The 27,931-nt window shown below is 45.4% G+C and overlaps 2 protein-coding genes across 3 annotated transcripts; one reads left to right on the forward strand and one right to left on the reverse strand.

Annotated features, from left to right (window-relative positions):
- Nucleotides 1–202: 202 nt before the first annotated feature.
- Nucleotides 203–17,581, forward strand: stk17b (serine/threonine kinase 17b (apoptosis-inducing)). 2 transcript variants are annotated; one of them, XM_030338344.1, is made up of 8 exons: nucleotides 203–368; nucleotides 672–838; nucleotides 8,635–8,847; nucleotides 10,494–10,632; nucleotides 12,392–12,518; nucleotides 12,636–12,684; nucleotides 13,282–13,461; nucleotides 14,421–17,581. In XM_030338344.1, exons 2-8 carry the CDS (start codon nucleotides 711–713, stop codon nucleotides 14,662–14,664), a joined length of 1,080 nt encoding a protein of 359 aa, XP_030194204.1. In that variant the 5' UTR covers nucleotides 203–368; nucleotides 672–710; the 3' UTR covers nucleotides 14,665–17,581. The 2 variants fall into 2 exon arrangements, with proteins under 2 accessions (XP_030194204.1, XP_030194205.1); XM_030338345.1 differs by lacking the exon at nucleotides 203–368 and having other exon boundaries at nucleotides 415–838.
- Nucleotides 17,582–21,471: 3,890 nt separating this feature from the next.
- Nucleotides 21,472–27,778, reverse strand: c17h2orf69 (chromosome 17 C2orf69 homolog). The gene is made up of 3 exons (XM_030338602.1): nucleotides 27,034–27,778; nucleotides 23,596–23,834; nucleotides 21,472–23,211 (listed from the first exon to the last, which is right to left on the reverse strand). Exons 1-3 carry the CDS (start codon nucleotides 27,385–27,387, stop codon nucleotides 22,734–22,736), a joined length of 1,071 nt encoding a protein of 356 aa, XP_030194462.1. The 5' UTR covers nucleotides 27,388–27,778; the 3' UTR covers nucleotides 21,472–22,733.
- Between the last annotated feature and the right edge of the window lie 153 nt (nucleotides 27,779–27,931).

A 27,931-nucleotide genomic window follows, 5' to 3' on the forward strand; every position in this document is an offset into this window, starting at 1 on the left:
ATTTGAATTTAGAATTTCAGAGAGAGAGAGAGAGAGAGAGAGAGAGAGAGAGAGAGAGAGAGAGAGAGAGAGTTCAATGGTATTGATCAAACACCACTAGCTCAAGTAGGCCAATAGGCGCAGAAGGACAGTGCATGCTGACCCCCATGCAGCATTTCAGAAGATAAACTTGAGGCAATTTATTTGAAATCAGCGCGCATGCGCCCTGGATTGACGCGCAGTGTGTGTCCACCAGAAGGATGGTCCGGTACATAAACCCCCCCTTCAGTGGCTGCTCGCCATAACAGTCGTTTAATTATTGGATCATCGATATTTTTGGGACGTGACCACTTCCGTCGTGTCTACTTAACGGAACGAAGTGGAGGGAAGTGAGTAAAAATCACTTTTGAGTGGCGACGGTACTTTTAATGTACTGAAGGGTGAAGCTAACTGGAGGTAGCATTAGCATGCTAGCGGACTGACTCCACACAGGTGTTGCCAGATTGGGCCAGATTTCCCGCCGAATATGGAGACCCTGGGTCCAGCGCGCGGCAGCCAGGGTAATCTGGCCCAATCTGGCAACAATGACAGTACAGTGGTCTGCGCGGAGTCGGGCTGTGCAAACACCGGTATCCGGACTCTCGGCTTAGATCAGTGATTCCCGTTCAATAAGTTGAAACCCATTTCGACAGGTGGTGGTTGGGTTGTTGGACCGGACCCTCGGAGGTGAGATGATGTCGCGGCGGCGGACGGACGGCCGCGTCGGGCCGGCGGCAGCGGGGTTGCTGAGCTCTGTCCTCACGACCATCAGCACGGAGCCCATGGAGGCCGGCTACGAGTTCACCGGGGAGCTGGGACGGTAAGAGCGTGCTGGAGGACTGGGTTATGAACTGGTGGGGAGGTTAACCTGTGTGTGTCTGTCGTTGTCTGTGTGGTTCCGGTTGTGTTTTCCTTAGCCTATTCAATCTTCCACTTCAACCTTAAAACCTCAATCAAAGCATAAAAAAAAAAGGATGCATCCCAATTTAATATTGTGATCTGGTCCTGGGCCGTTTGGTGCACAATTTTGACCAGTTTAAGGCACTTGAGTGTCAAAGCACTTTACAGCTCGGTTGAGTCTATGGTTCTGCATGCGTCATGTGGAACGGGAATGACAGCTGACTTTCAAATATAAAGAAACACTTCTAATACTAATGTATCCGAGCGGAGTAGGTTTTTTTTTTTGGCTCAGCAAGATTGCACTTCTCCTGACTGCTGTTCCGACCAGCCTTTGGTTTAAGAAACATTTTGTCTTGTATGAGCAACTTTCTGTAAATATGTAAAGTGTTGCCCATTTCAGTGTTACGAAGTTATTGAACTCAGACTTCTTGACAGAAAGTTGCTCATACAAGACAGAAGTTTATTTTTGTGAAACCAAGGGCATGCCGCTACACAGAGGATCTCCAAGCTCTCTGTAGAGGTGCAATACTGATGAGTTTGTCACCATTAAATGCATTCAGATAAGGCTTATCTTTTTCATGAATATGACTCTCCATGCAGGGGATTAAATTTGAACGCCCTCTGTATGTACGTGTGCATTGTTTGGTTGACAGATTGTTGTATATATGTATATGTGTGTATGTGTGTATGTATGTATGTATGTATGTATGTATGTATGTGTATGTATGTATGTATGTGTGTGTATATGTATATATATATATATATATATATATATATATATATATATATATATATATATATATATATATATATATATATATATATATATGTGAACATTATTGAACATTATTGGGTGTTAGCTTTAATTTGCTTTGATGTGTGTTTTGCTTTTGCATCAGTGTTTAGAGCTAGTAATCACATATTGGTGTGGAGCTGTTTATCATGTTGAACTGTGGTTTACAGTACAGTCTGTATCTTTGTTTAAATTTGAGGAAGGAAACACTGACGTTTGGGAACCAAATTTTAAGAGGAAGATAGACACAGACACACACACACACACACACACACACACACCCACACCTTGTCATGCTTGCAATGGCGCTATGAGATGAAGAAGTAGTTGAAGTTGTCACAAAAGTTTGATTTCAGGAACACAACAAAAGAGATGTCATTCTAAGTGTAATTAATTAGTGGCACATGGACTCCATGCTATGTGTCTGCCTATCTGACTTTCTATAAAAGATTACATTTGTACAATGGTGACTGAGCCGATTAGTGTGACCATATAAAGTGGTTAGGTATGTGTAATCCACGTTTGTTTACTTCCTTGTCAAAATGGAAGCATTTTGTTTAGTCAGATTAGCGAACCATTTATTTGAAAAGGAGCAGCTAAATAAAAACGTATCAAGGAAAGGCAGGGATTTTTCAGCTGAGTCATGTAGCAGTCTTAAGATTGTTAAAGGATGAAGAATCAAAGCTAGCAAACTAACTAACTTCAATTATTGAGATGATAAGCTCTTTCATATCTACCCTATAGAACTTGACAATACTTCCTCAAGATCATCTCCTTAACCAACCCTTAAAGCCCTATATAGCATGGTTTACTATCCTTAACATTCAACAAAGACTTTTAAAGAAGTTTAAATTACTATTCATAATATCTTCGTGTCGCCTAGCCCTATAAAGAGCTCAACAGTGAGGCTCAGAAGGTATAACACTTGGATTATTGGCCATTATGAGGTTACCATTGTCGAACATGGTGAGCAAAGACTTTTCGAATAATGGTATATGCTCCTGTAGAAGCCACCAGCCTGTGTGATAGCAACCTTGTTTTCATGGAGATGTACTACACTACCCACAATCCTAGAGGGTAACCACAATGTCTCTGATTGGCGGGGCTCGCTGTTACCGTGGAAATGTTTACCCCCTTCGCAAACATCATGTCATCTAATGACAAGATACAACTGAACTCTTCAATCGTTTACTTTACGTTTACCACACAGCAACCATGACTTCCCTTCGGACATGCTGCGTTTTTGTTTTAAAGATGAAGAAAAGAATGTATCACGGGTGAAAATCACTGAAAGTCACTGCTGCTTATCCTATGTAGCCGTGACTCACTCATGTAATATTAGCATAACGGGAGCTCCACCCCTTGTTCGCCAACAACCTTGTAGGGAATTGTTGGAGCCGACGTTTATATACCCACTCATTGTACGTTGTACGTCTTTGCACTTAAAAATAGTACTTTTTTGTTTAGTATCTTATCCTAGCTATCATTGTTTTACACAGGGAATGGGTTCTCCTAGTAGGGATGTGAATAACAACATTTTCATGGTTGAATAATCAGTGGATGGTATGAACGAATAATCGATTATTCGATGTGTGCTGACATTCACAAAGGCAGCCATGGATAATCAGCAAGAAGTCACTTAATATCTTAAACGCAAAAAAACACCTACTGCTAAGTAGTTCCAGTCAAATTGTCTGTTGTGAATAATGCATGAAACTGTAATCAGAAAACGCGATTATATGCTATAGACCTATACTGCCCTACAAAGGCAAAGTGCAGTAACTACGTATTTTGTCAAAATTGAGTTCAGACTGAAAATGGGTTTTATAACACCTTCTTTGTCTTGAGACAAAAACTATTTTTCTTCCTATAAAGGTATTAATTGAGAGTATCACCACTATTGTACCTGAAACAGGTTTGGCCGGCCAGTATGAATACTTTGAAGGCATTTTTCTCAGTTTCAATGTTGGCGTAGTTACTGCACTTTGCCTTTGTAGGGCAGTATAGTATCTGTGGTATAAAGGCTGGGACGAATTTCAAATTATAAATATGTACACTTTATGTTGAAAGTATAGACCGTCGCGAATCCCATTGAAACAAATGGCGCGGTGATTCTGCCTTCAAAACGAGTTCTGGTACATTGTGAAAAATGAATTAAACTAATCAGACAACGCGGTTATAGGCTATAGACCCTAGAGTATCATTTATTTAAAGGCTGGGACGAATTTCGAATTATAAATGCATAACGAATTATAACGTTATGCATTAATTATAAATTAATGCATAAAGTTAGCTCTCTGGCTCATAGCTGAGCGGACAAGAATACCTCCCGTTGCCAAGTCATAGCTAAGGTCCGTCCTAATTACGGGAGGAGGAGTGAACAACGATTCCGTTGAACGAATAATCTAATATTCTGACCCATCCCTATATCCTAACGATTGTTAGTGCTTTGCACTTGGTTCTATGAACATCCTTACCGTACCGACAGCAATATAGTGCTGTTTCTCTTTCTTCTGACAAATGTACTTATTGTAAGTGGCTTTGGATGAAAGCATTTGTTAAATGTAAATGTATAGACGAACGGGGTTTTGCAGTCAGGAACACATTACCGAACATGTCGACAGCAACACTATGCCATACACTAGGGCTGGGCGATATGACGATATCATACCGTGGACGATATGAAAGTGTCTACCGGGAGAGATTTGGCCATATCGTTTATGCCGGAAAAAAAATAAAAAAAATAAAAAGTTATATTGCACTGCACTGACTGAAGCAAGGCAGGTGTGAGACTCACCTGTTAACTTGAAAAAAAAATCTTATTTGTATTGAAGAAACAGTTCTATTTTTACCACCAGCTATTTGCACAGCACATAACTTTATTTTATGTATGTAGTATGCAGTGTATAATTAGTATTTAAAATATTTGTGTGATGCTGTGATTTTTATTTTATATTACACTGCACTGACTGACAGCCAGGCAGGTGTGAAGCACACCTTTAAAAAAAAATGTTATTTGTATTGAAAAAACAGTTCAATGTTTACAAGATGTTTGCACTATATGACACTGCAGTTAATGACAGATTGTTCACTACTTACTAGGGCTGTCAAAATTGCTCAAAAATGACATTCGAATGTTCGTTTGGAAAAAAATCACGAATTCGAACTATTCAAATATCTGGTTGCCTATTTTACGCAGTTGCCGTCAATATGTCAATAATGCGACAAAACCATGGTTCAAATTAGCGGGATATATATATATCCTATAAACAGCCCAGTAACGTGGAGGCCTAATCATGAAAAGCCACAACTTTGTATCGCTTGCATTTCACCACCACACCTGCAAGCGCGCAAACTATAGTAATCTGAAGAAGACGCCCGCTTCTGAATGTTACAAAGTATGCTAGTGGTAACGTTCCTTGCTTTGCTTACCAAGTTACCATTTATCGAGAAGGCCTATTAAAATCGATAAAGAAAAATATGCATGTCGCCTACGTCTTCCACCATGCCAGCGAAAGGGCACTTCGCACTACGCACCGTTCGGATTCATGAAAAAAAAGCTGTCTCGGACTTTGCCGAGAACATTGCGTTATAGCAGCTTTCACCAGCCAGACTACTAGCTCCCTGAGCTCTACTTCGGATGCTTATTGAATGGCATAGCCGAGCTGGAATACCTATATCCAAGTACGGAAACCCCGAGGGGATAAAATACATTCGCTCTTCACAATACTAGTCTGTTACACTTGTACCGCGGGAGTGTTTTTTCACATTCGAATATTATGAGGGACATCGCGAACAGACAGAGGCTCATTCACAAAGCAGATAGAGGCGCTTGTACCGCGGGAGTGTTTTTTCACATTCTAATATTAATTTTCACGTTCGAATTCGCGTTTTTGGATACATTTCGAACGAATATTCGAACTTCGAATATTCGTTGACAGCCCTACTACTTACTCCTTTACAAGCATGGAAATTCAAGTTCAAAATAAAAGAAAAAACTGATAAAATGTGAAGTATGGTTATTTTAAGCCATTTATTATTTTAATTTACTTCAAAAATACCATATCGTGATATATATCCATATCGTGATATAAAATTACTCATATCGTGATATAAGATTTTGTCCATATCGCCCAGCCCTACCATACACCATATGAAACAGTATTGATCTTGACCCCGACCACCTCCTGAGGGTCGTGACCCTGACCTCGTCCTGAGGGGTCGTGACCCTGACCTCGTCCTGAGGGGTCGCGACCCTGACCTCGTCCTGAGGGGTCGTGACCCTGACCACCTCCCGAGGGGTCGTGACCCTGACCTCGTCCTGAGGGGTCGTGACCCTGACCTCGTTCTGAGGGGTCGTGACCCTGACCACCTCCTGAGGGGTCGTGACCCTGACCTCGTCCTGAGGGGTCGTGACCCTGACCTCGTCCTGAGGGGTTGCGACCTTGACCTCGTCCTGAGGGGTCGCGACCCTGACCACCTCCCGAGGGGTCGCGACCCTGACCTCGTCCTGAGGGGTCGTGACCCTGACCTCGTTCTGAGGGGTCGTGACCCTGACCACCTCCTGAGGGGTCGTGACCCTGACCTCGTCCTGAGGGGTCGCGACCCTGACCACCTCCCGAGGGGTCGTGACCCTGACCACCTCCCGAGGGGTCGTGACCCTGACCTCGTCCTGAGGGGTCGTGACCCTGACCTCGTTCTGAGGGGTCGTGACCCTGACCACCTCCTGAGGGGTCGTGACCCTGACCTCGTCCTGTGGGGTCGTGACCCTGACCTCGTCCTGAGGGGTTGCGACCTTGACCTCGTCCTGAGGGGTCGCGACCCTGACCACCTCCCGAGGGGTCGTGACCCTGACCTCGTCCTGAGGGGTCGTGACCCCGACCTCGTCCTGAGGGGTCGTGACCCCGACCTCGTCCTGAGGGGTCGTGACCCCGACCTCGTCCTGGGGGGTCGCGACTCGTGACCCTGACCTTGTGATGCCCTGTGAGGGGTTGTCTCCTGAGGGGTCATGGCTAGGGCTGGGTAAAAAAATTGATTTATCGGATCGGATTTGGATCGATTTCATTTAAATTTTGCAATATCGATTCTAGGGCATGATATAGTTTATATATTTATTCGTTTATTTATTATTTATTCTTGTTTTGTTACCATTATTATTACTTTTGCTTTTTAATAAACAATGCCTTAACCACTTAGTGTTCGGGCAATTTTTGGCAATTTTTTTGTTTTTGCACTGCGCCTACTCTAGAGAGCACTGCTCCTTCATAGTATGACCTCTAATCACATGCTTGGTCTCTTTGGAAAGCTGAGAACCTGTGGAATTTGATGACATTATAAGAATAACTGTATAATGTACTCTCACAGTGCTGGGAAGACTACAATATTGTTTTTCCTCCCGGCCGGTTACACACAACTCCAAAACCAAGCTGATTGTAGTACCCTGGGTAACTCCATATCCCTTGGAAACACTACTGAGCCCTAGCCCTAGGTCTTGTGATGCTTTGTGTAAAAGCAGATCAACAAAGCATAAAAGATGAAGCCTCCAGCTCCTTTTTATGTAATGATATGTCCATTCGTTCTGGTCAGGGTCCTTTTGTAGACTCCAAAAAAGACCTTTGGCTACCCAAAATGCATACTGTAAACAAAAGTGAACCCAAACATGTAGAAGCATAATCCTGGTCTCAAATGAAAGGTTACCCTCTGGGCTTCCTTGTGAACCATTTAGATAGCATACCAGATGTTCTGATATGTAATGAGACAGGTATAATCACACAAAAATCAAATTGTTTGCTATCCGACTCTGGGTAAGAGCCTGCTAGTTTACGCACACCCCTTGCGCATTTGTTTTCTCAACCACAGGTGAGACGTTGTTTGACATGCTGGATGTCGTCAGAATGGTATTTTCATTGGCTATTAGGATATCTAAGGCCCGTCCCCGACCCTTGCTGTCTGCTGGTGTAGCTGTCAATCAAAGTACACATGCCCCGTTTTGATAGTGATCGCCTCATTGGCTTGTAAGGCTTGTAAACAAGGAAGTATTGGTCTTACAGACATGTGGGAGGGCTCTGTGTCACCGTGAGACCCTGGCGAACACAGTGGATTCAATGAATCAGACGACATTAGCGGAATTCAAACCCTGAATCGCAGTTTTCTACAAAAAAACATAGTAGCGTTTCGGTTTTCTATTTTTCGGCTGCTTTGTATAAGATGGCTTGTGCATATTCACAATGTAATTACACTAAAATAATATTGATATTCGGTTTCTGCGGACTCTTATGAACATTTCAAGACTCAACATGAAGTATCAACTCATTGCTATTAAGGATATCCACAACGACGATAAAGTTAGAATGCACCAAAGGAGGAGGAGGGTGAGGGGGGCTATTTTGACCTAAGACACTAGGATATTTTTGATCTATATTCGCTAAACATATTTAGTCCACCATATGGGTGATATTCCTGAGATTCTACGCTTTCAAACGGTGTATGACATGACTATAACACTCAACTATATGATGCCGAAAATTGACCCAGCATGTTGGGGGGAAGGCCTGGTGTAACGAAAACTTGCCCGCCGGCGGGATTTGACGATTAAGTGGTTAATGCAATTTGCAGTGATGGAATGTTGTAGTTCAAGTACACTTTCACTTGCAATTCCTTTCTTATTTCAAAATTGCACTTTTGAGACTTTTGTTTACAGCTCAAGTTTAAACTGTCCAATTGACAGGTTTGCACTTAAAACCTGTTGTTTAAGATGAAGAGAAAAAATAAAGTACATTTGTATTTTGTAACACGGTTGAGCCATTTTCATTATTTAGGAGCAGATCGAATCGTGAGTAATCGATTCAAAACCTTATGAATCGATTTAGGAGATTGGCCATGATACCCAGCCCTAGTCATGACCCTGACCTTGTCCTCCACAGGGGGAAGTTTGCGGTGGTGCGGCGGTGCGTGGAGAAGGCAACGGGCAAAGTGTTCGCCGCCAAGTTCTTGAAGAAGCGTCGGCGGGGGCGCGACTGTCGCGCCGACGTCCTGCACGAGATGGCGGTCCTGGAACTGGCTTGGGACAACCCCCGCGTGGTCAACCTGCATGCTGCCCATGAGACGGACCACGACATCATCCTGGTGCTGGAGTAGTGAGTCCCCCGCCGCTCCTTGCCTCCTCTAGACTCTTCTTCTGTTTCGTCTGATGGCTAAAGATCCTGGTTCACTGTATATAGCGGAGGGACTAAACTGGAACCCCTAGGTTTGTGGGTAACTTTAGTTTAAGATTAGGCTGCCCTACTCTCTGGCTCTCTTTCTCACTCACTAGCTATGTGCTTGTTTTACAAAAGTTAAATGCTCGTCCAGCCGTTAGCCTCTCCCATTGATTTGCAGGAATGAAGGAGGAATATTATTTTAATTACTTTGAAAAGATTTCCACTGGTTTCCGAAAAGTCGCGATTTGGAAGGGTTCCAGTAACCGCACAACATTTTATTTCAGTTTGTCCGAAAATTCTGTAATTTGTGACCAGTGTTTCCCCTAGAATTTTTTTTAGGCCCGGTGGTAAGAGCTGATGGTGTGATTTGTTATACATTTTTCACGGGATGCTAGAGTATTTGTTGGTTATTTCCAAATAAAACACTTGCTTAGCCATCACAAGTTGGTTAAGTTATGGACATATAAAGAACGAGGCTAGTGTTTCGCGGGGGCGGTAAAAATGTCCATGGTAACGGCGGGCTGAACCAATCAGACGTCGCATTTACGCGATCGGTTCATGGTATAGTTCTTCTGCCGGAGAATAAACAGTGTTTTTCTAAAAACAAAGTTGATTTAATATAAACTAATTTCATGTACAGGAGCATAAAGCACCAATACATATTGAGATAGCTGGTGGTGAGCTTGGATGGTTATGATATTATGGCTAATAATAATAATAATAAAAAATTTTTTTTTTTTTTTTCATTTTTTTTTTTTTCATTTTTTTTTTTTTCTCTTTTTCATTTCTTTTCATTTTTTTGGCCGGTTGTTGGCCTGGCGGGGGCGCTCGTTGGCCTGGCGGCCCGCCAGGCCTGAACAATGGTAGGGGAAACACTGGTGACTATTTTTGGTGCTGTCGATATGAGGCCACCCGTGATGCGCCACTGTCACAGTTCTATGATCAGGTGCTTCTGGCTGGAAGGTTACGCCAATGGTAACAGCACTGAAAATAGGGCCGAATTGTGCGTTTGTAGACAAAAAGTACTGTGTTTCTAGTGGCACAATTCAAAGTGTCTTGTGTGTGTTCCAGAGTGTACTTCCGTTGTGCACGGCTGATTGCAGACACTTCTCTTTAATGACGCCCCTTTAGGTAACAAAGGAGAAGTGGAGGGTTGATCCAGTGACCTGTATTAACACAACCTGGGCTTGTACAGTTCAGTCTGGCTGATGTTACAGAGTATTGTGTTCTCCTGTAGGAAACTTGCTGGGCCTCGTTTAGCACGTTCTTTAATGGGTGTGAGAACACCTTTTGTTTCTACGTCTCCCCTGCTGTTATAGCAGGGAGACTTGAGGACCAATTAAATGAGTCAGAACTGTTGCAAAATGATAAGGGTGGGTTTACTTCAAATGTGATCATTAAGTTAAAATATAACCTGCCGATCGTTAGTCACTGCCTGTTGCTCTCTGTGAAAACATGTCTCTGAAACAACGCTGTGTGTGTGTGTGTGTGTGTGTGTGTGTGTGTGTGTGTGTGTGTGTGTGTGTGTGTGTGTGTGTGTGTGTGTGTGACTGTGTGACTGTGTGTGTGTGTGTGTCTCTCAGTGCGGCCGGAGGGGAGATTTTCGACCACTGTGTGTCTGACGAGCTGCTCCCCGAGGCCCAGGTCACGCGGCTGATCCGACAGATGCTGGAGGGAGTGCAGCACCTCCACAGCAGCAACCTGGTGCACCTTGACCTCAAGGTATCCTCGTTGTTCTCTCTGGGCTTAGCCTTAGCCTAGGGGCCAATTCCCCTCCCACTAGGGGGCATAGGTCAGGGCTTCGCTGCACAGGTAAAAATGATTCACCTGCGTAGGTTGAGTGCCGATGCTCTGACAGTGACAGCACAACTGGCCAATTGATGTCAAGCCAACCAGCTGTCATTTTAATGAGCCATTTCCAAAGGATCCTTGGAGTTGAACGCATGGCCTTTGTTGAAATATGCCACAGTGATTGGTGACTTATAATAATTTCCATAGTGATGAGAAAACACACCAAAACAAACATGAATGTATTTGCCGTGATTCATGAGCGTTGCTTCATCCAAGGGTGGGGCCTGATAGTCTTGATGTCCTTGGTGTTTTTAACTCTTAAACCAGAGATTCTGGAGTCCATCCCCAATGTCCTCAGCCTGCATGTAAACCTGCTTGAGTCAGATGTCCAACCCTGCTTCTATAAGCCCCATTTCTGTATTCACTGTCTAACCCCTCCTCAACCTGCTCCTCAACCTGCTCCTCAATGACCTGTCTCTGTAGACCCTGTATAACCCTACCTGCTCCTCAATGACCTGTCTCTGTAGACCCTGTATAACCCCTAGAAGCTCCTTAATGGCCTGCGCTGTCTAAGGCAGAGTAACAAGCTGCTCTGGCTGTGTTTTCTGTACTGTCTAAGGCAGAGTAACAAGCTGCTCTGGCTGTGTTCTCTGTACTGTCTAAGGCAGAGTAACAAGCTGCTCTGGCTGTGTTCTCTCTACTGTCTAAGGCAGAGTAACAAGCTGCTCTGGCTGTGTTCTCTGTACTGTCTAAGGCAGAGTAACAAACTGCTCTGGCTGTGTTCTCTACTGTCTAAGGCAGAGTAACAAGCTGCTCTGGCTGTGTTCTCTGTACTGTCTAAGGCAGAGTAACAAGCTGCTCTGGCTGTGTTCTCTGTACTGTCTAAGGCAGAGTAACAAGCTGCTCTGGCTGTGTTCTCTGTACTGTCTAAGGCAGAGTAACAAGCTGCTCTGGCTGTGTTCTCTCTACTGTCTAAGGCAGAGTAACAAGCTGCTCTGGCTGTGTTCTCTACTGTCTAAGGCAGAGTAACAAGCTGCTCTGGCTGTGTTCTCTACTGTCTAAGGCAGAGTAACAAGCTGCTCTGGCTGTGTTCTCTGTACTGTCTAAGGCAGAGTAACAAGCTGCTCTGGCTGTGTTCTCTACTGTCTAAGGCAGAGTAACAAGCTGCTCTGGCTGTGTTCTCTGTACTGTCTAAGGCAGAGTAACAAGCTGCTCTGGCTGTGTTCTCTGTACTGTCTAAGGCAGAGTAACAAGCTGCTCTGGCTGTGTTCTCTGTACTGTCTAAGGCAGAGTAACAAGCTGCTCTGGCTGTGTTCTCTGTACTGTCTAAGGCAGAGTAACAAGCTGCTCTGGCTGTGTTCTCTGTACTGTCTAAGGCAGAGTACAAGCTGCTCTGGCTGTGTTCTCTGTACTGTCTAAGGCAGAGTAACAAGCTGCTCTGGCTGTGTTCTCTGTACTGTCTTAGGCAGAGTAACAAGCTGCTCTGGCTGTGTTCTCTGTACTGTCTAAGGCAGAGTAACAAGCTTCTCTGGCTGTGTTCTCTGTACTGTCTAAGGCAGAGTAACAAGCTGCTCTGGCTGTGTTCTCTGTACTGTCTAAGGCAGAGTAACAAGCTTCTCTGGCTGTGTTCTCTGTACTGTCTAAGGCAGAGTAACAAGCTGCTCTGGCTGTGTTCTCGGTGTTTCCTCAGCCTCAGAACATCCTCCTGACCCAGCAGTCCCCTCCAGGGGACATCAAGATCGTAGACTTCGGTCTGTCTCGTAGGCTGGGCACCGCAGGCGAGCTCAGGGAGATTCTTGGCACACCTGAATACGTGGGTAAGATCAAGGCCGCAGAACCTCTTGTTTATTACGTGTTGTTGTTTAGTGTAACAATCTTTGTTTGTACCTTGGATTACCTCACCTTTTTATATATCTTCTGTGATTTCATTTCAGCGCCAGAAATTCTAAATTATGAGCCAATCTCAACTGCGAGTGACCTGTGGTGAGTCTCCTGTTTGAAACCTGTTTGGTGTGTTTAGTCGGCGTGTACAACAACACACTGAGTGCTCAGCCCTCAGGGCTCATGTCTTTGTGACCTGACGAGTTCCCGGTGAAAAGACGTGTGATGGTGCAGGAATGATTATCGATGGTTTATGATCTCATCAGATCATAGACCAGTAGATTGGTCTACTTAGATGGGTGCTGATGATGTGATTTGATTGTTGCCTGCTTGTACTGTGACTAGTAACGCATATTGTGTTTCAAAGAAAATAAGTTGACAAAGCAATTTACAAATGATGTTTACTTGAATTTTTTACTAGTTGTTCAACTCGGCCAGCTACCTTCCTCTCTTTGGTTGAACCCCAATCCATCAGTGTTTAGTCCCAGCTTCATCCCACGCTAAGCCACCCGACTCCTCTAGCGGCCATCTTGGTGCTCACTGCTGGCTCTGGGGAACTGAATGTGCCGTCCTGGTTTCAGTTCCTAGCTGGCTGCGCTAGCTGGTTCTAACGCAGCCAGCTAGCGTTAACACCCAGAAGGACCTGAGATGGCGCTGGCTGTGTTCAGCAGTGGTTGACGTGTTTCCCTGGTCCTGAAGGAGCGTGGGGGTGATCTCCTACATGCTGGTGACGGGCGAGTCTCCCTTTGTGGGCGAGGACAAGCAGGAGACGTACCTGAACGTGTCCCAGGTCAACGTGGACTACAGCGGGGAGGCCTTCTCCCGCGTGTCAGAGCTAGCTGTGGACTTCGTCCGCAAGCTGCTAGTCAAGGCCCCCGAGTGAGTGAGGGCCGCCGGGGATACGGGGATCACTTTCCGGCCACATCACACTGTCCCCAAAATTAGACCAAAACGATTGGTGCCATCAAAAAGATGCACAATCATAAAACTATTCAATTTGTATGGGAACCGAATATTATTATTATTACTTTTTAAAATAATTTGGGAATCTATCGAAACTAATGATTGATTTCCATCAGTAATAATTGAAATCTATCTATACATTAGACTGCACTAGTTGTGTTAGTTATCTGTCTATACATAAGCCTGCCCTAGTTGTGTCAGTTATCTGTCTATACATTAGACTGCACTAGTTGTGTTAGTTATCTGTCTGACTGCCCTAGTTGTGTTAGTTATCTGTCTATGCATTAGACTGCCCTAGTTGTGTTAGTTATCTGTCTATGCATTAGACTGCCCTGGTTGTGTTAGTTATCTGTCTATGCATTAGACTGCCCTAGTTGTGTTAGTTATCTGTCTATGCATTAGACTGCCCTAGTTGTTTTAGTTATCTGTCTATACATAAGCCTGCCCTAGTTGTGTCAGTTATCTGTCTATACATTAGACTGCACTAGTTGTGTTAGTTATCTGTCTGACTGCCCTAGTTGTGTTAGTTATCTGTCTATGCATTAGACTGCCCTGGTTGTGTTAGTTATCTGTCTATGCATTAGACTGCACTAGTTGTGTTAGTTATCTGTCTCACTGCCCTAGTTGTGTTAGTTATCTATGCATTAGACTGCCCTAGTTGTGTTAGTTATCTGTCTGACTGCCCTGGTTGTGTTAGTTATCTGTCTGACTGCCCTGGTTGTGTTAGTTATCTGTCTGACTGCCCTAGTTGTGTTAGTTATCTGTCTGACTGCCCTAGTTGTGTTAGTTATCTGTCTATGCATTAGACTGCCCTAGTTGTGTTAGTTATCTGTTGTGGGGGCTGTATTCCCTGACCCTACCGTCTGTGTCCGCAGGGACCGGCCCAGCGCTGCAGAGTGCATCAGCCACCCGTGGCTGTCTCAGCCCCCCCAGCCCTGCCTCAGCCCCGAGCTGGCCCCCGCCCGCCTCGGGCCCCGGGAGCGCTGCAGCGGCTCCAAGTGGGCCGCGCCCCCGGAGGACCCTGAGGACAAGGAGAACTTCCTGGACTCGCCGCGCGCCAGTGCCAAGCGCTTCCGCTTCGACGAGGAGGCGGCGGCGGCCCGGGACGGGGACTTCTAACGCGGCAGGGGGTAGCGCTTCAGGGCCGTCCACGCGGGGTGTATAATGTTTTATGTGACTAAAAACCGCCGCCAGGTCTACTCCGCTCCACCCCCCCCTCGTCTCTGCCCACCAGCACTTACCCCCCAGGCCCCCCTCACACCAAAGATAACCAGCGCTGACCTGTCATCAGCCATCCTCCTCTCTAAATCCACAGTCCGTGTGTGTGTGTTGAATAATATAAAGGTATTGATCTAAAACTGGTAACACGGTTCATATAGTTTGCTGGCATTGGGTTTTCTTGGTGTCCTTTTATCATAATGTGTCTGGGTGGGGCGCCTCAAGGGACATCTAGGCAGTGCTCTTCTTCCAGAGGCTTAAGCAGGACTCAAAGACCTCCCAGACGCTGGGTGTCCCTCCCCGCCCGAGGCCCTGAGGTAACTCCAGTGTCGTTGTCAGGGTTTGGTTGTCTTGCACGAGTCCTGAGGTAATGCACTTGTTTTGCATGCCACCATAGCGTGCAAACAAACGGCACGTTTCTTTTACCGTGTCCTTTCAACTTAATGCGGGTCGACTCTTGCTCGACTTTCTTTCTTGAATGTGAGGGATACCTATTGTCCTAAATTCATTTGTTTTATCTCAATCCGCCTTTTTTGTCAGTTTTGACCAAACTCGATTGAGCATTTCAGCGCTCTTCGTCATCCACTTCCCTCTGGGTTCCTGCGTCTAACGATGACTGTATTGTTTCCCAGGTGTCGAGCCAGGGTTTGGCGTAAAAGCCTCTCTGTGAAGACGTACTCCTAAGCCCAAGCATTCCCTTATTCCCTTCACATTCCCTGACCGAACCATTATTATATTCATGATTTTGAGGGGGGTGTTCTAAATATGCACTATGAGTTCCCAATAAATGAAGGTTCTTGTTGATAGTTTTTAGCCTCGTAGCAGCAGCGGTGTCCTTGACATTCCGCTTGATTGCTTCATATGAATCTAAACTAACTTGAAACTGTACCAGCACGAACACCGTGAGTCATCCGGTATCTGGCATGGCACGCCCCACACTTCCTCACACTTTATCAGAGCACACATAACACTGTGGCCCTGACTTACTGAGCGCCAGGGCATTGAACAGGTGTGGCCGTGTTTCAGTCACTGCTGATACATGCTTCAGTGCTTTCATAGCATTGGCAAAAAAAAGCTCCCCTGAGCTAAGCTACTTCTCTCTGGGCGGGGGCGTCTTTTAAAGCTGCTTTTTGACTTGCTGGTCCCAGGGCGGGGGAGGTAGGCTGGGAGGGAGAGCCCTGAGCGGGTCACCTGGAAGTCGGTTGTGAGGTGGGCTAGGAGGGAGAGACAGGTCAGCTGGTAGCCGTCTGTCCCCCCCCCCCCCCCCCATGACCCTGGTCCTCCTACCTAGTCCTTCTCTGTCCACTGTGCCTCTTCATGTTCCATCACCTTGTTTTTATATGCTATATAATATTATACTTGAGTCTATTATTTATGTGTGTTTTCTATTTGTTTAATGTAAATTAATGTTATTTTTCCTTTTTATTTGGTTCAAGTTGAGGGTGGGGTCAGGAGGTGACCTCCTCAGAAGGACGTGATGGTCGGAAGCGGGGAAAGCAAAGAAAGAGTTCTGAAACGGTACTGAGGAAGTTTGAATTAAGGATGGCGTCTGATTTGTCGGCTAGGTTGACGAATGGGGAAGTAGGGAGGTATAAGGTTGGTGAGGGAGAGGACTGCGTCACACACATTGGCTGGTCTGAGATTAGATGTGTATAATAAAGTGTTAAAATCAATGTTGTAAACATTAAAATATTCCAGGTGGGTTGGGCTGGTAAACACTTGAGATGTGTCCTCGTAATGAACTGGAGCATTGATAATTGAATCGTCGTATTGATCTTCCTGGATCCTTGACTCAGATGAGATGAACCACCACGTTCTTCTCTACTCCCTTTTATACACACTGGTGCCAAAGCAAAAGAAAGCATGAAAAGCACTGCATTGTGCTTGACGGTTGTCCCTTAGTGTTTGTTTTTTAAATGGAGATGTCACCAGCTGACACTGGGGCCTTTGTCCGGGAGTCAGTCAGAGCCAGGCCACGCTCGGTCTGATGCGGTCACTGTCCCGGGGCCCCACCAACAACCCCCCCACTGCAGGGAGGGTCTGAACAGCACATCTGTAATCCGACCTCATCCAGGACATTTCCCTGGTTTCACATCACTTGTGTGTTGGGAAATTGGCTCCAAGAATCCCGACTCAGGTCCGTGTGAATTGGTGACCTCCAGGAGACTTTCTATGCAAGGTCGAGCTCGTCCACCCTGCCATGTCTCGCTGGCTGTCATTAAAACGTGTTTTTTAATACTGGAGCTGAGCGGTGTGGTCGCCTCATGCAGGCGATCCCTGTAGCTGTTGACGGTGCAGTCTTTATTTGACATACTGGAGTTCTCGGTGTGTGCGTCACTTGAAGTCTTCACTACTCTGCGGTGGTGGAGCTCATTGTCTTGGTGGCTGAGGCGAGTGTCCCCTTGTTTATTGTGCTTTGCTGTGCGAACGCGAGGTGCTCGGTTTACACACGTCGGGTCATTGTCAAGAACTGGAGCACCAGCGGTGATGTCACTCCTGGTGATGTCATCCCACATTCCTGTTAATGAGGTGCTGTTTTGCACGTTCAGGGAAAATAAACAAAGGCAACTTCTGAGTTGCAACTCAACTCGGTGCGAAGCACAAGAAAATGTTTAATTATTAGAGGAATGTGTATATTCTGAATTTTGTTCTTATGTTTATTTGTTCATGTATACATATTGATTTGATATTAAACATTGATTAAGAAAAAAGTATATCAAATCTACTGTTTGATGGACCACCAGCTTAAAAGGGTAGCTTCTTTGGACATGAAGTAGCTAACCGAAAAGCCAATAAAATATTTTATTAGAACTTCTAAGTCGTGTCCTGGTGTTCTTTGTTACTCTGAACTGATTTATGAAGGACATGAATGTTTTTGAAACATTGATGGGCTCAACTTTATTTTCACTGTGCAACACTGCTGCCAAGTGTTCAGAGAGAGTCCCTGCAGACATACTCCAATCTCTCAATTACAATTGTCAATATAGTTGCAAGCAACCATGAAGGGGTCCTAATCCTAAGGCCTAAACCTAACCATTACCCTTAAGCCTAACCCTAAGGCCTGACGCCTAACCCTAAAGGTGCTTGCACACCGCCGTGCGGCAACCACCCTTATCACCGCCTCGCTGCCGGAAGGTTCAGCGATGGAGGTGTGAAGGGCCAGGCGTTTTCAAAAGTGGCTGCTGCTGCCGCCGAAAGTTTCAACACGGGGAAAATCTGTGCACGTTCACGTGGGCAGCAACCGCTTCTTGGTTTTCAGCCGCTTTTGTAACCGCCTCCCTTCCCTCATTGAAATGAATGCGATGTGAAAGCAGCTTAAGGCCTAACCCTAAACCTAACCCTTGCCCTAAGGCAGAACCCTGAAACTAACCCTTACCCAAAGGCCTAACCCTAGCCCATATCCTAAGGCCTAACCCTAACCCTTTACCGGAGGTTAACATATCAAAACAATCACCAACCATGTTTCTAAAGCATACTGTGTCAAAATCTACTCTCAAACAGACTGTTTTTTTAATTACGTGTGTACTGCTTTAAGGCCGAGCCTGCATTGTAGAATGGCCGCGGTTCAGAAAGACAACTTCAAACAAATGCATCCAATTTCTATTTTCAGATATCGACTTGAAATTTGGTATGGGTATACTATGGAATATACCCTTTTTCAGCCATATTTTGCCGAGCCTACGTGATTTTTAAGCAATGCTAGAGCTGTTTAAACCTCAGAGATATGCATAAATTTCATTTTAAAATGTATATCTCTGCCGTCTTTGGCTAGCCTGGCTCCGCCCGCCTAAGTACTTCCGCTCAATTTTAATTTCCCTTCAGTACTAGGTCTGGACCTGCTGTATGTAATTTGGTTTTCTGGGGCTGTCACGTTAAAATTGTACCGGGGGCGAAAATTGTACCGGCCTACGTCATCAGTTGTTTACATCTTGACAACCTGCCTGGCAACAAACGACGCGATCGTCTGTTGCCGGGCAGGTTGCAAAAAACATTCGGCTCATGTTTCCAAAAGACGAAATAACATAATACAGATAACGGATCGCTAGTTTTTACTTTATATTTGTATTGCCGGGAAACGGGCGATCGCGTCAAATGACGTAGGACGCGAATGTTCAAGAACCTTCCTACGTCATTTGACGCGATCGCCCGTTTTAACGTGACAGCGCCCAATCAGCGAACAGAGGGCGTGTCTGAGAACAATGACGATGGCGTGTTGTCAACGATTAGACCCAGCTTCGAAAGTTGACTGCATACATCATCTCTGGCCTTAATATAAAATATTGATTTACAATGTGCAATTTTTCCCTGATAAATTAAATTCGACGAACAAAACCTGCAGCTGTCGTTGACGGACATTTTCGTGCAGACGAGCAAGGTGTTTGGTTTGTGTACAACCTGCGCGTGATTCCCGGCGCAATGACATACGTCACAACCAAACGTTAGCGATTGGTTATGGCAGATCCAGAGTGGCACTGGGCAGATCCAATCATTTTAAACTTCAACAGACACCCGCCTTCAAGTGAGTTAACGTTTGTCAATTGATTAGGTCCAGACTCTCTGTACAAATGAAATGAAATGAAGTGAAGTACGAGAGTCTGGTAGTACCAGGCTAGTCTTTGGCCTCATTGCTATGAATTTAACAATGTATAGTCCCACACTCACCTGGTACATGTGTGCCGCGTTTGCAGCTTTTACCACCTTCGGCGCCAATGGCGTTAATGTGTTTTGTCAAGTTGTTGTCACTGCACTATATCCAAATGGTCTGACCCAGGGCTGTAGTGGTCAAATTAGAGGTGGGTAAACTATGAATTTTTTGATCAGACCGACCTCGACACAACGCAACGCAACGAAAAGTGTTGCGACTCTGTAAGGCTAGCCTGGCTATATTCCATTATGTTATCAATTAAAGTCATATTAAATCAATCAATGACAGTCAATGAATGTGTTTGTAGTTTATTCAAGTTATTCAAATTTCAACAGTAAAGAAAAGTATGTGTAGATTAAGAACTATCTATCTATGGCATGTGTGTATGTGTGTGTATTAGTATGCATGCTTTTCACAGTAGTACCCAGAGGGCCTCCTTGTCTTCAACGTCAGGTCCTGCCTTGCAGGGGCGTGTTCTGGAGTTCATGGCTCCCCTGTGCTTAACCAGCCAGGACTTCACATACGTGTTGGATTGAACTTTGTGGTGGCTGAGTGGTGGGCCATTCAGTTGAATAAACATCAAGGACGACACTGTGACCAAGTGCAGACTGCATCTCAGGGGGCACACTATGATGTTCATTAAGCTGAACCCCCTCTCACGCTCAGCAGTGCTAACTGGAATGAGATGGTCGATATTCAGGAGTGGTGCAAGGTTTTCTGGAATGATGCTTGAGTTATCCTTAAAATCCCTATAGCCTTCAAGAATTTTTCTGTCATTAAGTCTGAACCTTTGGGCAAGTTGTTTCAACTTGGATTCCCCATACTGCTCCTCTAGGGAACAGGCCAGTTTGCTGGGAAAATAACTTTAAAGAAAATAAATAATAAAATAAAAATATTTATAATATATAAAATACAAATATTTAAAAATATTTTTATTTTTATTGGTTTAACCGCCAAACGCCCGAATTTAATTAAAATATATTTTTTTGTCGCGTCATCCGCCCGATCCACGGTTCAGCCGCGGAGTCCACGGCTGCAACCGCCAACCTCGCATCTCCAAATTGAGGCTTTAACATAGCGACCAAGCTATAGCGAAGTTGATACGCCGAAACCGGAGTTTAATATGGATAGTAAAACTCTGACTGACTTTCACTCATTTTGACGTGGGCAGTACACGGATAGCATGACTACGCATTGGCCAATCTGAATGCTCGTAGTCACTTAATAGTTCGTCAAGTAAAATTGATTTATAAATCACAAAAACAACTCATGTGAATTGATCATCTTCAGTCTTACTTTGTACTTCGCCTGATATCCATGGCTAATTAATGACAGGTAGGCAGGCATGATAATCCACAACGCGCAGGGCCATGTGTATACATACTTCCTGTTTACATATTTTCCTGGATCCTGATTGGTGTCGCTGCCGCAGCCGCAAGGCACTGATTGGAGGGTCACAGACCATAATAGTATAGGCCTACAGCGCAGATGAAAATGATTCAGATTACAGCGTTTATTTGTTCAACAATATGATACCTTGTCTTAGGTGTTTTAAAATTATGCTGAATTTATTTCCGATTATTCCAACGGCAGATTACAAGGCACAGGGACCTTTGAGGTGCGTAAACGCTATTTAGAGGTGCGTAAACGCTATTTCCTAAATTCCAGAGGTGCGTAAACGGAGTTTACGTGCGTTTACCCTCCACTACTACAGCCCTGGTCTGACCGTATGGGTTGCAGCGTGAAAGTTGTTCATTATGACTAATGGTGCATGTCTAACAAGTTTCATACATATGTCACTTTTCCTAGTGGAAATGGCAGCATGTTGCACTTAAAGGGTTGTTATAGCGCCACCTATAGTTCATTCAGTCCATCCTTGTTATCCCACTCTTATTTCACGAGTTCTACAAGCCTGCCAATTTTCAGAACTTTTGACCATGTCGTTTTTGAGATATGGCCGATTTTGTCAGGAAAAAATAATACCAACGATTACAATATTGTTCCTACGGATTTCGTAGGACCCCTAAATATAGCTTCTGACCTCAGACTGAGCAGTTCATCGATTAACATACCAGAATCGATTTATTTTGATACAAACAAGCTTTATACATGTTAAGCCTTGGTCTTAAAAGACGTTACAGGCCCCAACCCTGTACATCCTATTAAGATTGACTTAAGGGCTTAACAGCGGGTAAACATTAATGGAATGGTTTCAAGTATGGTACATTTAGTCAAATAAGCTTTGCAGTTGTGCATAAAAGCAATGCCTGCTAACAAAATTCACCATCCGATTGATTTAACCATTGAGTACATTTTTGGCTATATTAACGTTATTAAAGGCGTAGTTCGGAATTTTGGACATAGGGCCTGATTCCCAAGTTAGCCTTGGTGTTCTTTATTATTAGAGACCGTTTAACACATTTCATTCAGTCCTTCTAGTTGCAGTTTGCTTGTGCTAAGCTAGCGCACGGCAATGGGCAATACTAGCCTGCTAATAAAACAATCTTACCCAGTTACTCTGCAACTAGAAGGACTGAACGAAATGTGTTAAATTGTGTCCAATGATGAAGAACACCAAGGCTAACTTGGGAATCGGGCCCCATGTCCAAAACTCCGAACCACCCCTTTAAGGATGCTTTCACTGCATTCAAAATCTAGTTGTGGAAAACAATGGAGGACGTTAAACTTAACCAATTCCTTCCCTTTGCAAACAAGCTTCTTGGCTGCAGCCCAACCATACTTGCATATCCATGAATACAGGCGGCAATAATGAGAGACGACAGATATAAAGTAATTTAAGACCCGTAAACAAATCCAGAGTCATTTAATAGGTTCTCCTTCCTTGGTTTCTACCCAACCTTCTTTTCTATGAGCTGTGAGCCAGACACCCACTGTGAGACTTGAGTGTATGTACTGTATAACTCTCTACTGTATATATATTTATACAAACACATACAGACCGGAGGCTTCAGCTTCACCTGTAAACCACCTTTTAAACAATATATAAGATGATGGAATGATTGGGCCATTTATAAAGGTGCTGCCATTGGCGACTTTGCAATTGACAACAAATTAAGACTTCATCCCCTCCAAAAATCAGCTGCGCTAAAGCACTGGAAAAGGAAAAGTGCACGACGCAAGCATTTCGAGTCTGCTCTCACAACACTTAAAATCCCAGGAATGCTGAGGCAAGACCAGCACAAAAAGCCAAAGTGACCGAGGTAATGTGTATAAATAACATTGAGATCAGCTTAACAGTCCTCAAACAGAGGCAGGAGGTGACACTGGTGGCCATGTTGCTAAGCAAGAACAATAAGAGACCCTCTCAGAACTCCTGGATGACCCTGAAGTGGTTCTCTATGGAGGGGGGCTCGTCCTCAAAGTGGACCTGGTGGGTGAGCCGCGCCCCCAGCTCCACCAAGGTCTTCACGAAGGCGTCATGCTCGCGCCCCACCCAGGCCCGCATGGGGTCGCGCACCTCGTAGGGCGTCACGTGGGCGTGAAGCGCCGCGCCGCTGGACGCCAGCTCCCTCAGCGCCGCCTTGTCCGTCACCCAGGTCCCGCCCCCTCCCGGGTGCCCGCCGTCCAGCCAGTAGATGTCCGAGACGCTCTCGACGAAGGGCGCCATCCGGGGGTCCGCCCGCGCCCCGGCCATCTCGTACACCATCTGGTTCAGCACCACGCAGCCCTTACTGAAGCCCACCAGCGTTAAGGAGAACCCGGGTGGCACGGCGCTAGCGCCCCCCGGTGGTGGAAGAGGGTGTGGCAGGCCGGCTCGCTGCATGCCGTGACTCAACAGTCCCCTGAAAACAGCGGTACTAGATTACTATCGCGTCATTCAACACTCACAGCTACAATATCGTTGTAAAAGGAAACCAACAGAGCGGACATTAGAGCGAGGAAGTTACAGATCTTCCGCTGAAAATGTTTTAGATTAAAACAAATGCCTGTTTTTCTCCAAATTATTTAAAAGGGGAAATATTACACCGCCAGGTGTGTCAGACTCACACCTGGTGGTATAATATGTCCCCTTTAGATGATGTAAAGTGTAAAGTCATGTAAAGTCAAACATAAACCGAACCCTAGCCCAGGATGGCTTTACTGGCCTCACGAAGCAAGTTTTAATGGACCATTTCTGTAGGACAAACTAAGTCCCTTTCAGAGGCGAAACACAAACAGCACCACACCTGAGGTGCTGGAAGGCCCCCGAGTCGGGGGCGTAGGGCCGGTGCTCTGGGGCCCCGAACAGGTTGCCCTCCACAAAGTTGTGGTAGCTGCTGAACATGTGGAGGTACATGCTGGAGGCGCGCACCACCCACACGGTGCGGCCCGGGAACCGCCGGCCCAGGGAGAGGCCCACCTGCTCCAGGCTCCAGGACAGCCACTTGGCCCCCTCCGGCTGGACGGACATCTCCTCCTGGAGGTTCTGCACCGGGGGGGGGGGGGGGGTTAATACACCTAGTCATTCATCGTGGGGTTCATTGAACCCTAAGGGGGGCTGTGTGTGGGGCTTAGCATGATGGTTAAATATGAAAATCTATTTTTATCATCAGGTATTTACAGTAACGCCACCACTTCCTCTCCTCTGAGGTCCCGTAGTTCATACTAACGCCCCTGCCTCTTCAGAAAAACTAAAACATCAATATGGCAGCGTGAGCGGGAAAAAGTGAGGATTTCCTCACTTTTCCGCCCTGTGTCCTCAGTGGTGTGGATTTGGGTTTGCAGCGTCCGACCACAAGCAAACTGTCCGGTGTAAAGTTTGTCTAAAGTCTGTGGCAACCAAGAGCAGCAGCACAGCAAATGTATTCCAACATCTTAAATTGAGGCATGCAGCCAAGTAGAAGATTTTATTTATTTGCACAAAAAAAAGTGGTTAGGCTTTTTGCATTTAGTTTAGCTTAATCATTGGTCAAATGAAATCCCCAAAAACATTTTAGACATTATTCTATTTTTAGGCCAAATCGCCCTGACCGTGTATGGGATAACATGTGAGGGGTAATAATTAATGAACTTCACGCGACAGACGGGTAGATAAGAGACCTACGACAGGGCCACGCAATAATTGTTTCACGTTAACATCTGATCAAGTTTTTTCAAAACTGTATTTAGTTGTCAATGTTATACGGTAATTACTTTCAGTTCTAGTCACATATCAAACATGATACTCACAACTCAGAGAGAGAGTGAGTGAGTGAGTGAGTGAGTGAGTGAGTGAGTGAGTGAGTGTCGTTTGAGTTATGAAAGTGGGGGTGTTGTTTGTGTATATTTGTGTGTTGTATTGGTGTGTCTAGTTTGTGTTGTATCAGTGTGTGTTGTTTGTGTTGTATTAGTGTGTGTTGTTTGTATTGTATTGCCTTGGTGTGTGTTGTTTTTGTTGATTTGGTGTGTGTTGTTTTTGTTGTACTGGGCCCCTTTTCCCGATAACGATGGATCCACGCTTGTGCGATCCATTGTAATTTTCTTTGAAGCGTTTCCCGAAACTCCTCTTAACATGAACGCACGTTCACTGCACTCACGACCTTCGTAGGATTGTAACTGTCTACTGACACGGTGCTGAAATGGTCTCCGTAGGAGGGGGAGACGCAGGAATGTCGCAGGAAAATGGGGTTAAAAAGCGTTAAAAAATCTCCCCATGAAGGCCAACAGCAGAGTGGCACAAAAACACAATTGATTAGGCCTAGTCCTAATCCTGAATGCCGTGTGCATACATTTTTTCACGGCATTTTCCCCCCTGAAATAATTCCATAATGCAAAAATCAAAAATAGCAAGTGTGGCAACTACATTTATCTTAATGTGCTGATTTCTGAAACATGCTTTACGCAGCAAAGAGAGCCGACTTCATCTGATTTTGGCTTCATTGATTGGCGCGCACTCTCTGGTCTAGAATATTTTGTAGACATTAAACATGCAGCGTTCCATTCATTCATTATCATTCAAACGCAGAGGCTAGGCATTGGACCCACGGCTATTGCTGACCCGAATAGGAAAGGTTGGTCTAGATCAGAGGTCTCAAACTCGTGGCCCGGGGGCCAATTGAGGCCCGCGGGATGATATTTTGTGGCCCCCTACTTGACATCAAAGTTAAGTGTTAGTGCGGCCCGCGCGTTGTTGTCAGCGTTGTTGATGCTAAAATGTCGCGGTTTCCACCAAGCGCTATGAAATCTCCCGTGTTGTCAGTGATTATACAGCCAACGTAATCGATTTATAGCCCGATCATTAACTTAGATTGGGTCAGTTGTGCTCCTTTTTTTGTAGAATACTTGATGCGGCCCAGCCTGACCCAGACTCTAACTCCAGCGGCCCCCAGGTAAGAAGAGTTTGAGACCCCCGGTCTAGATCCTGCCCATATTGTTGGGCAGGATGATGTAGGCTATAGGTTTTTTTAAACTGCCAAGCCGGTTCGGTCGCAGCTTGGCACGGCCGGCGATTTCTTATCTCAAGTTTCCTGTGTAAAACCGAGGGGGTCAAATCCCCCATTCGTCAAGGCGCGGGGTTTCTTGGTTCACTGGAGAAGGCGGAGGTCTAGGCCGGTGCCTAGACCTCTTTAGAATAATTTGTAATATTCATTCATAAAAAATATATTTTTTATGAATGAAGACTAGTTCAAGTCGAGTGTAGACTACAAACGCGCTTAACTATGGTCAGGGATGTTCGTTACTGTCTAGACACTGGCCAATAAATAGTGAACTGCATCACAGCCTCGCCGAAGCGCCGACAGTGTTTAATGCAAAAAATGGTCTCAGCATGATTCATGTCTACAGTAGGCTATGTCTTCTGCCATTGATCAATACGAGGACATGGTTGAATTAAAATCAGAGGGAGACAGACACCAAGTGCAGCTCGAAAGCGACCTCCCACACAAGAGCAGGGGAATCATTTGATTTTATTATATGCCTTGTGACGTGGAGTTTGATCGGTACATTTCGGCTGCGCATGTATTTTTGGAATTTTAAATTGCTGCAATAAATTATGTTGTTGTTGACTAACATGTCTATCTTTGCTAGGCCCTATTTGAATCTAACAGTAGTCTATGAGTAATAAGGTGGCGGTAACCACTGTTTTTGGTTGCGAAATTATTCAAGCTGGGCATTCTGTGGATTACCTATTGGATGCGTTATATTAAAAAGCATCCAATACACGGAATGTCCGCTGGTGACGCCACTGAGGCTATAGTAGGCTAACGATGCACTTAGCATCCTACGAGTACCCCTGGAGTCCTCGTCGTTAGCTACGAGCGTTTTCACGACGGTCGTTACCAACGATGCTTTCGGGAAATGGTGTGAAAACTGTACGATGCTCGTACGACGCACTTCACGATCCACTTAGGCTAACGATGCTTTCGGGAAACTGGGCCCAGGTGACTGTCTGTTGTTTGTGTTGTACTGGTGTGTGTTGTTTGTGTTGGTGTGTGTTGTATTGGTGTTTCTAGTCTGTGTTGTATTCGTGTGTGTCGTTTGTGTTGGTGTGTGTGGTATTGTTGTGTGTTGTAAATGAATAGTGTGTGTTTGTTTAGTATTGGTGTGTGTTGGTGTGTGTTGTGTTGTATTGGTGACATTTGGTGTGTCTAGTCTGTGTTGCATTAGTGTGTTGTATTGGTGTGTCTCCATCAACATCCCCCCCTCACCTGAATATCTCCATGGAAGAACACCACATGGTCGTTACTGCTCCGGTCCAGCTCTGCGGTGGACCCACGGCAGCGGTACCACTCGGAAGGACGGAGCACCAGCAGGTCGTTCACCCGGCTTGGGTCGCAACCGGGTACCGCGACCAGGAGCTGGGGCCGCTCTGGGCATCCAGAGCCGAGATCCGGGACTCCTTGTGGACTCAGACCCAAGGCTCCGGAGCCGAGACCCGGGACTCCGGAGCCGAGACCCGGGGCTCCGGAGCCGAGACCCGGGGCTCCGGAGCCGAGACCCGGGGCTTCTGGTTGACCCATCCCCGCTGGGTCGCAGGATGACTGCGCCACCCTGGTGCTCATCGCTGTTCGCTTCTCCTATATCTGATCGGCTCCCCGGTGATCTGCTGCTTGTGTGTGCTTTGTGGAGAGCATCACAGCATTTCAGCATCAATGACATCCGTATCATCACCTAGGCTGAGGTCCAGGTAGCTTTGCAGTGGAAATACACTTCTTCTTTATTTGTTTTTTTATTTGGGGTTGGTATACCGCCACCCACTGGATCGGAGTGTGAATCAGTCACCATTTATAGTTGGATCCCCTAAATTAAGGTGTTCTATTTATTAAAGGGGATTATTTGTTGAGGCTTTTCCCCATTGACCCTCCTGTTGCTTTGAACCGATATACATTACTCTTGCCTCCAGATTATTTGAATACATAATTTGATGTGAGCTCTGGCTTCATTTTTTACTCAATCATCTTTGAATAACTCTACTACACACACACGACACTGACTGCCCTGTTCAGAGCATTAAGTAAAAAAAATAATATGAATAACATTGTGGAGGTGATGGTTTATCAATGTGTCTCCACAGAGAGGCGCTGTTTGTTAGACATAAACTTAGTA

The sequence above is a fragment of the Gadus morhua genome, chromosome 17 (genome assembly GCF_902167405.1).
Source record: "Gadus morhua chromosome 17, gadMor3.0, whole genome shotgun sequence".
NCBI classification, from domain to species: Eukaryota; Metazoa; Chordata; class Actinopteri; order Gadiformes; family Gadidae; genus Gadus; species Gadus morhua.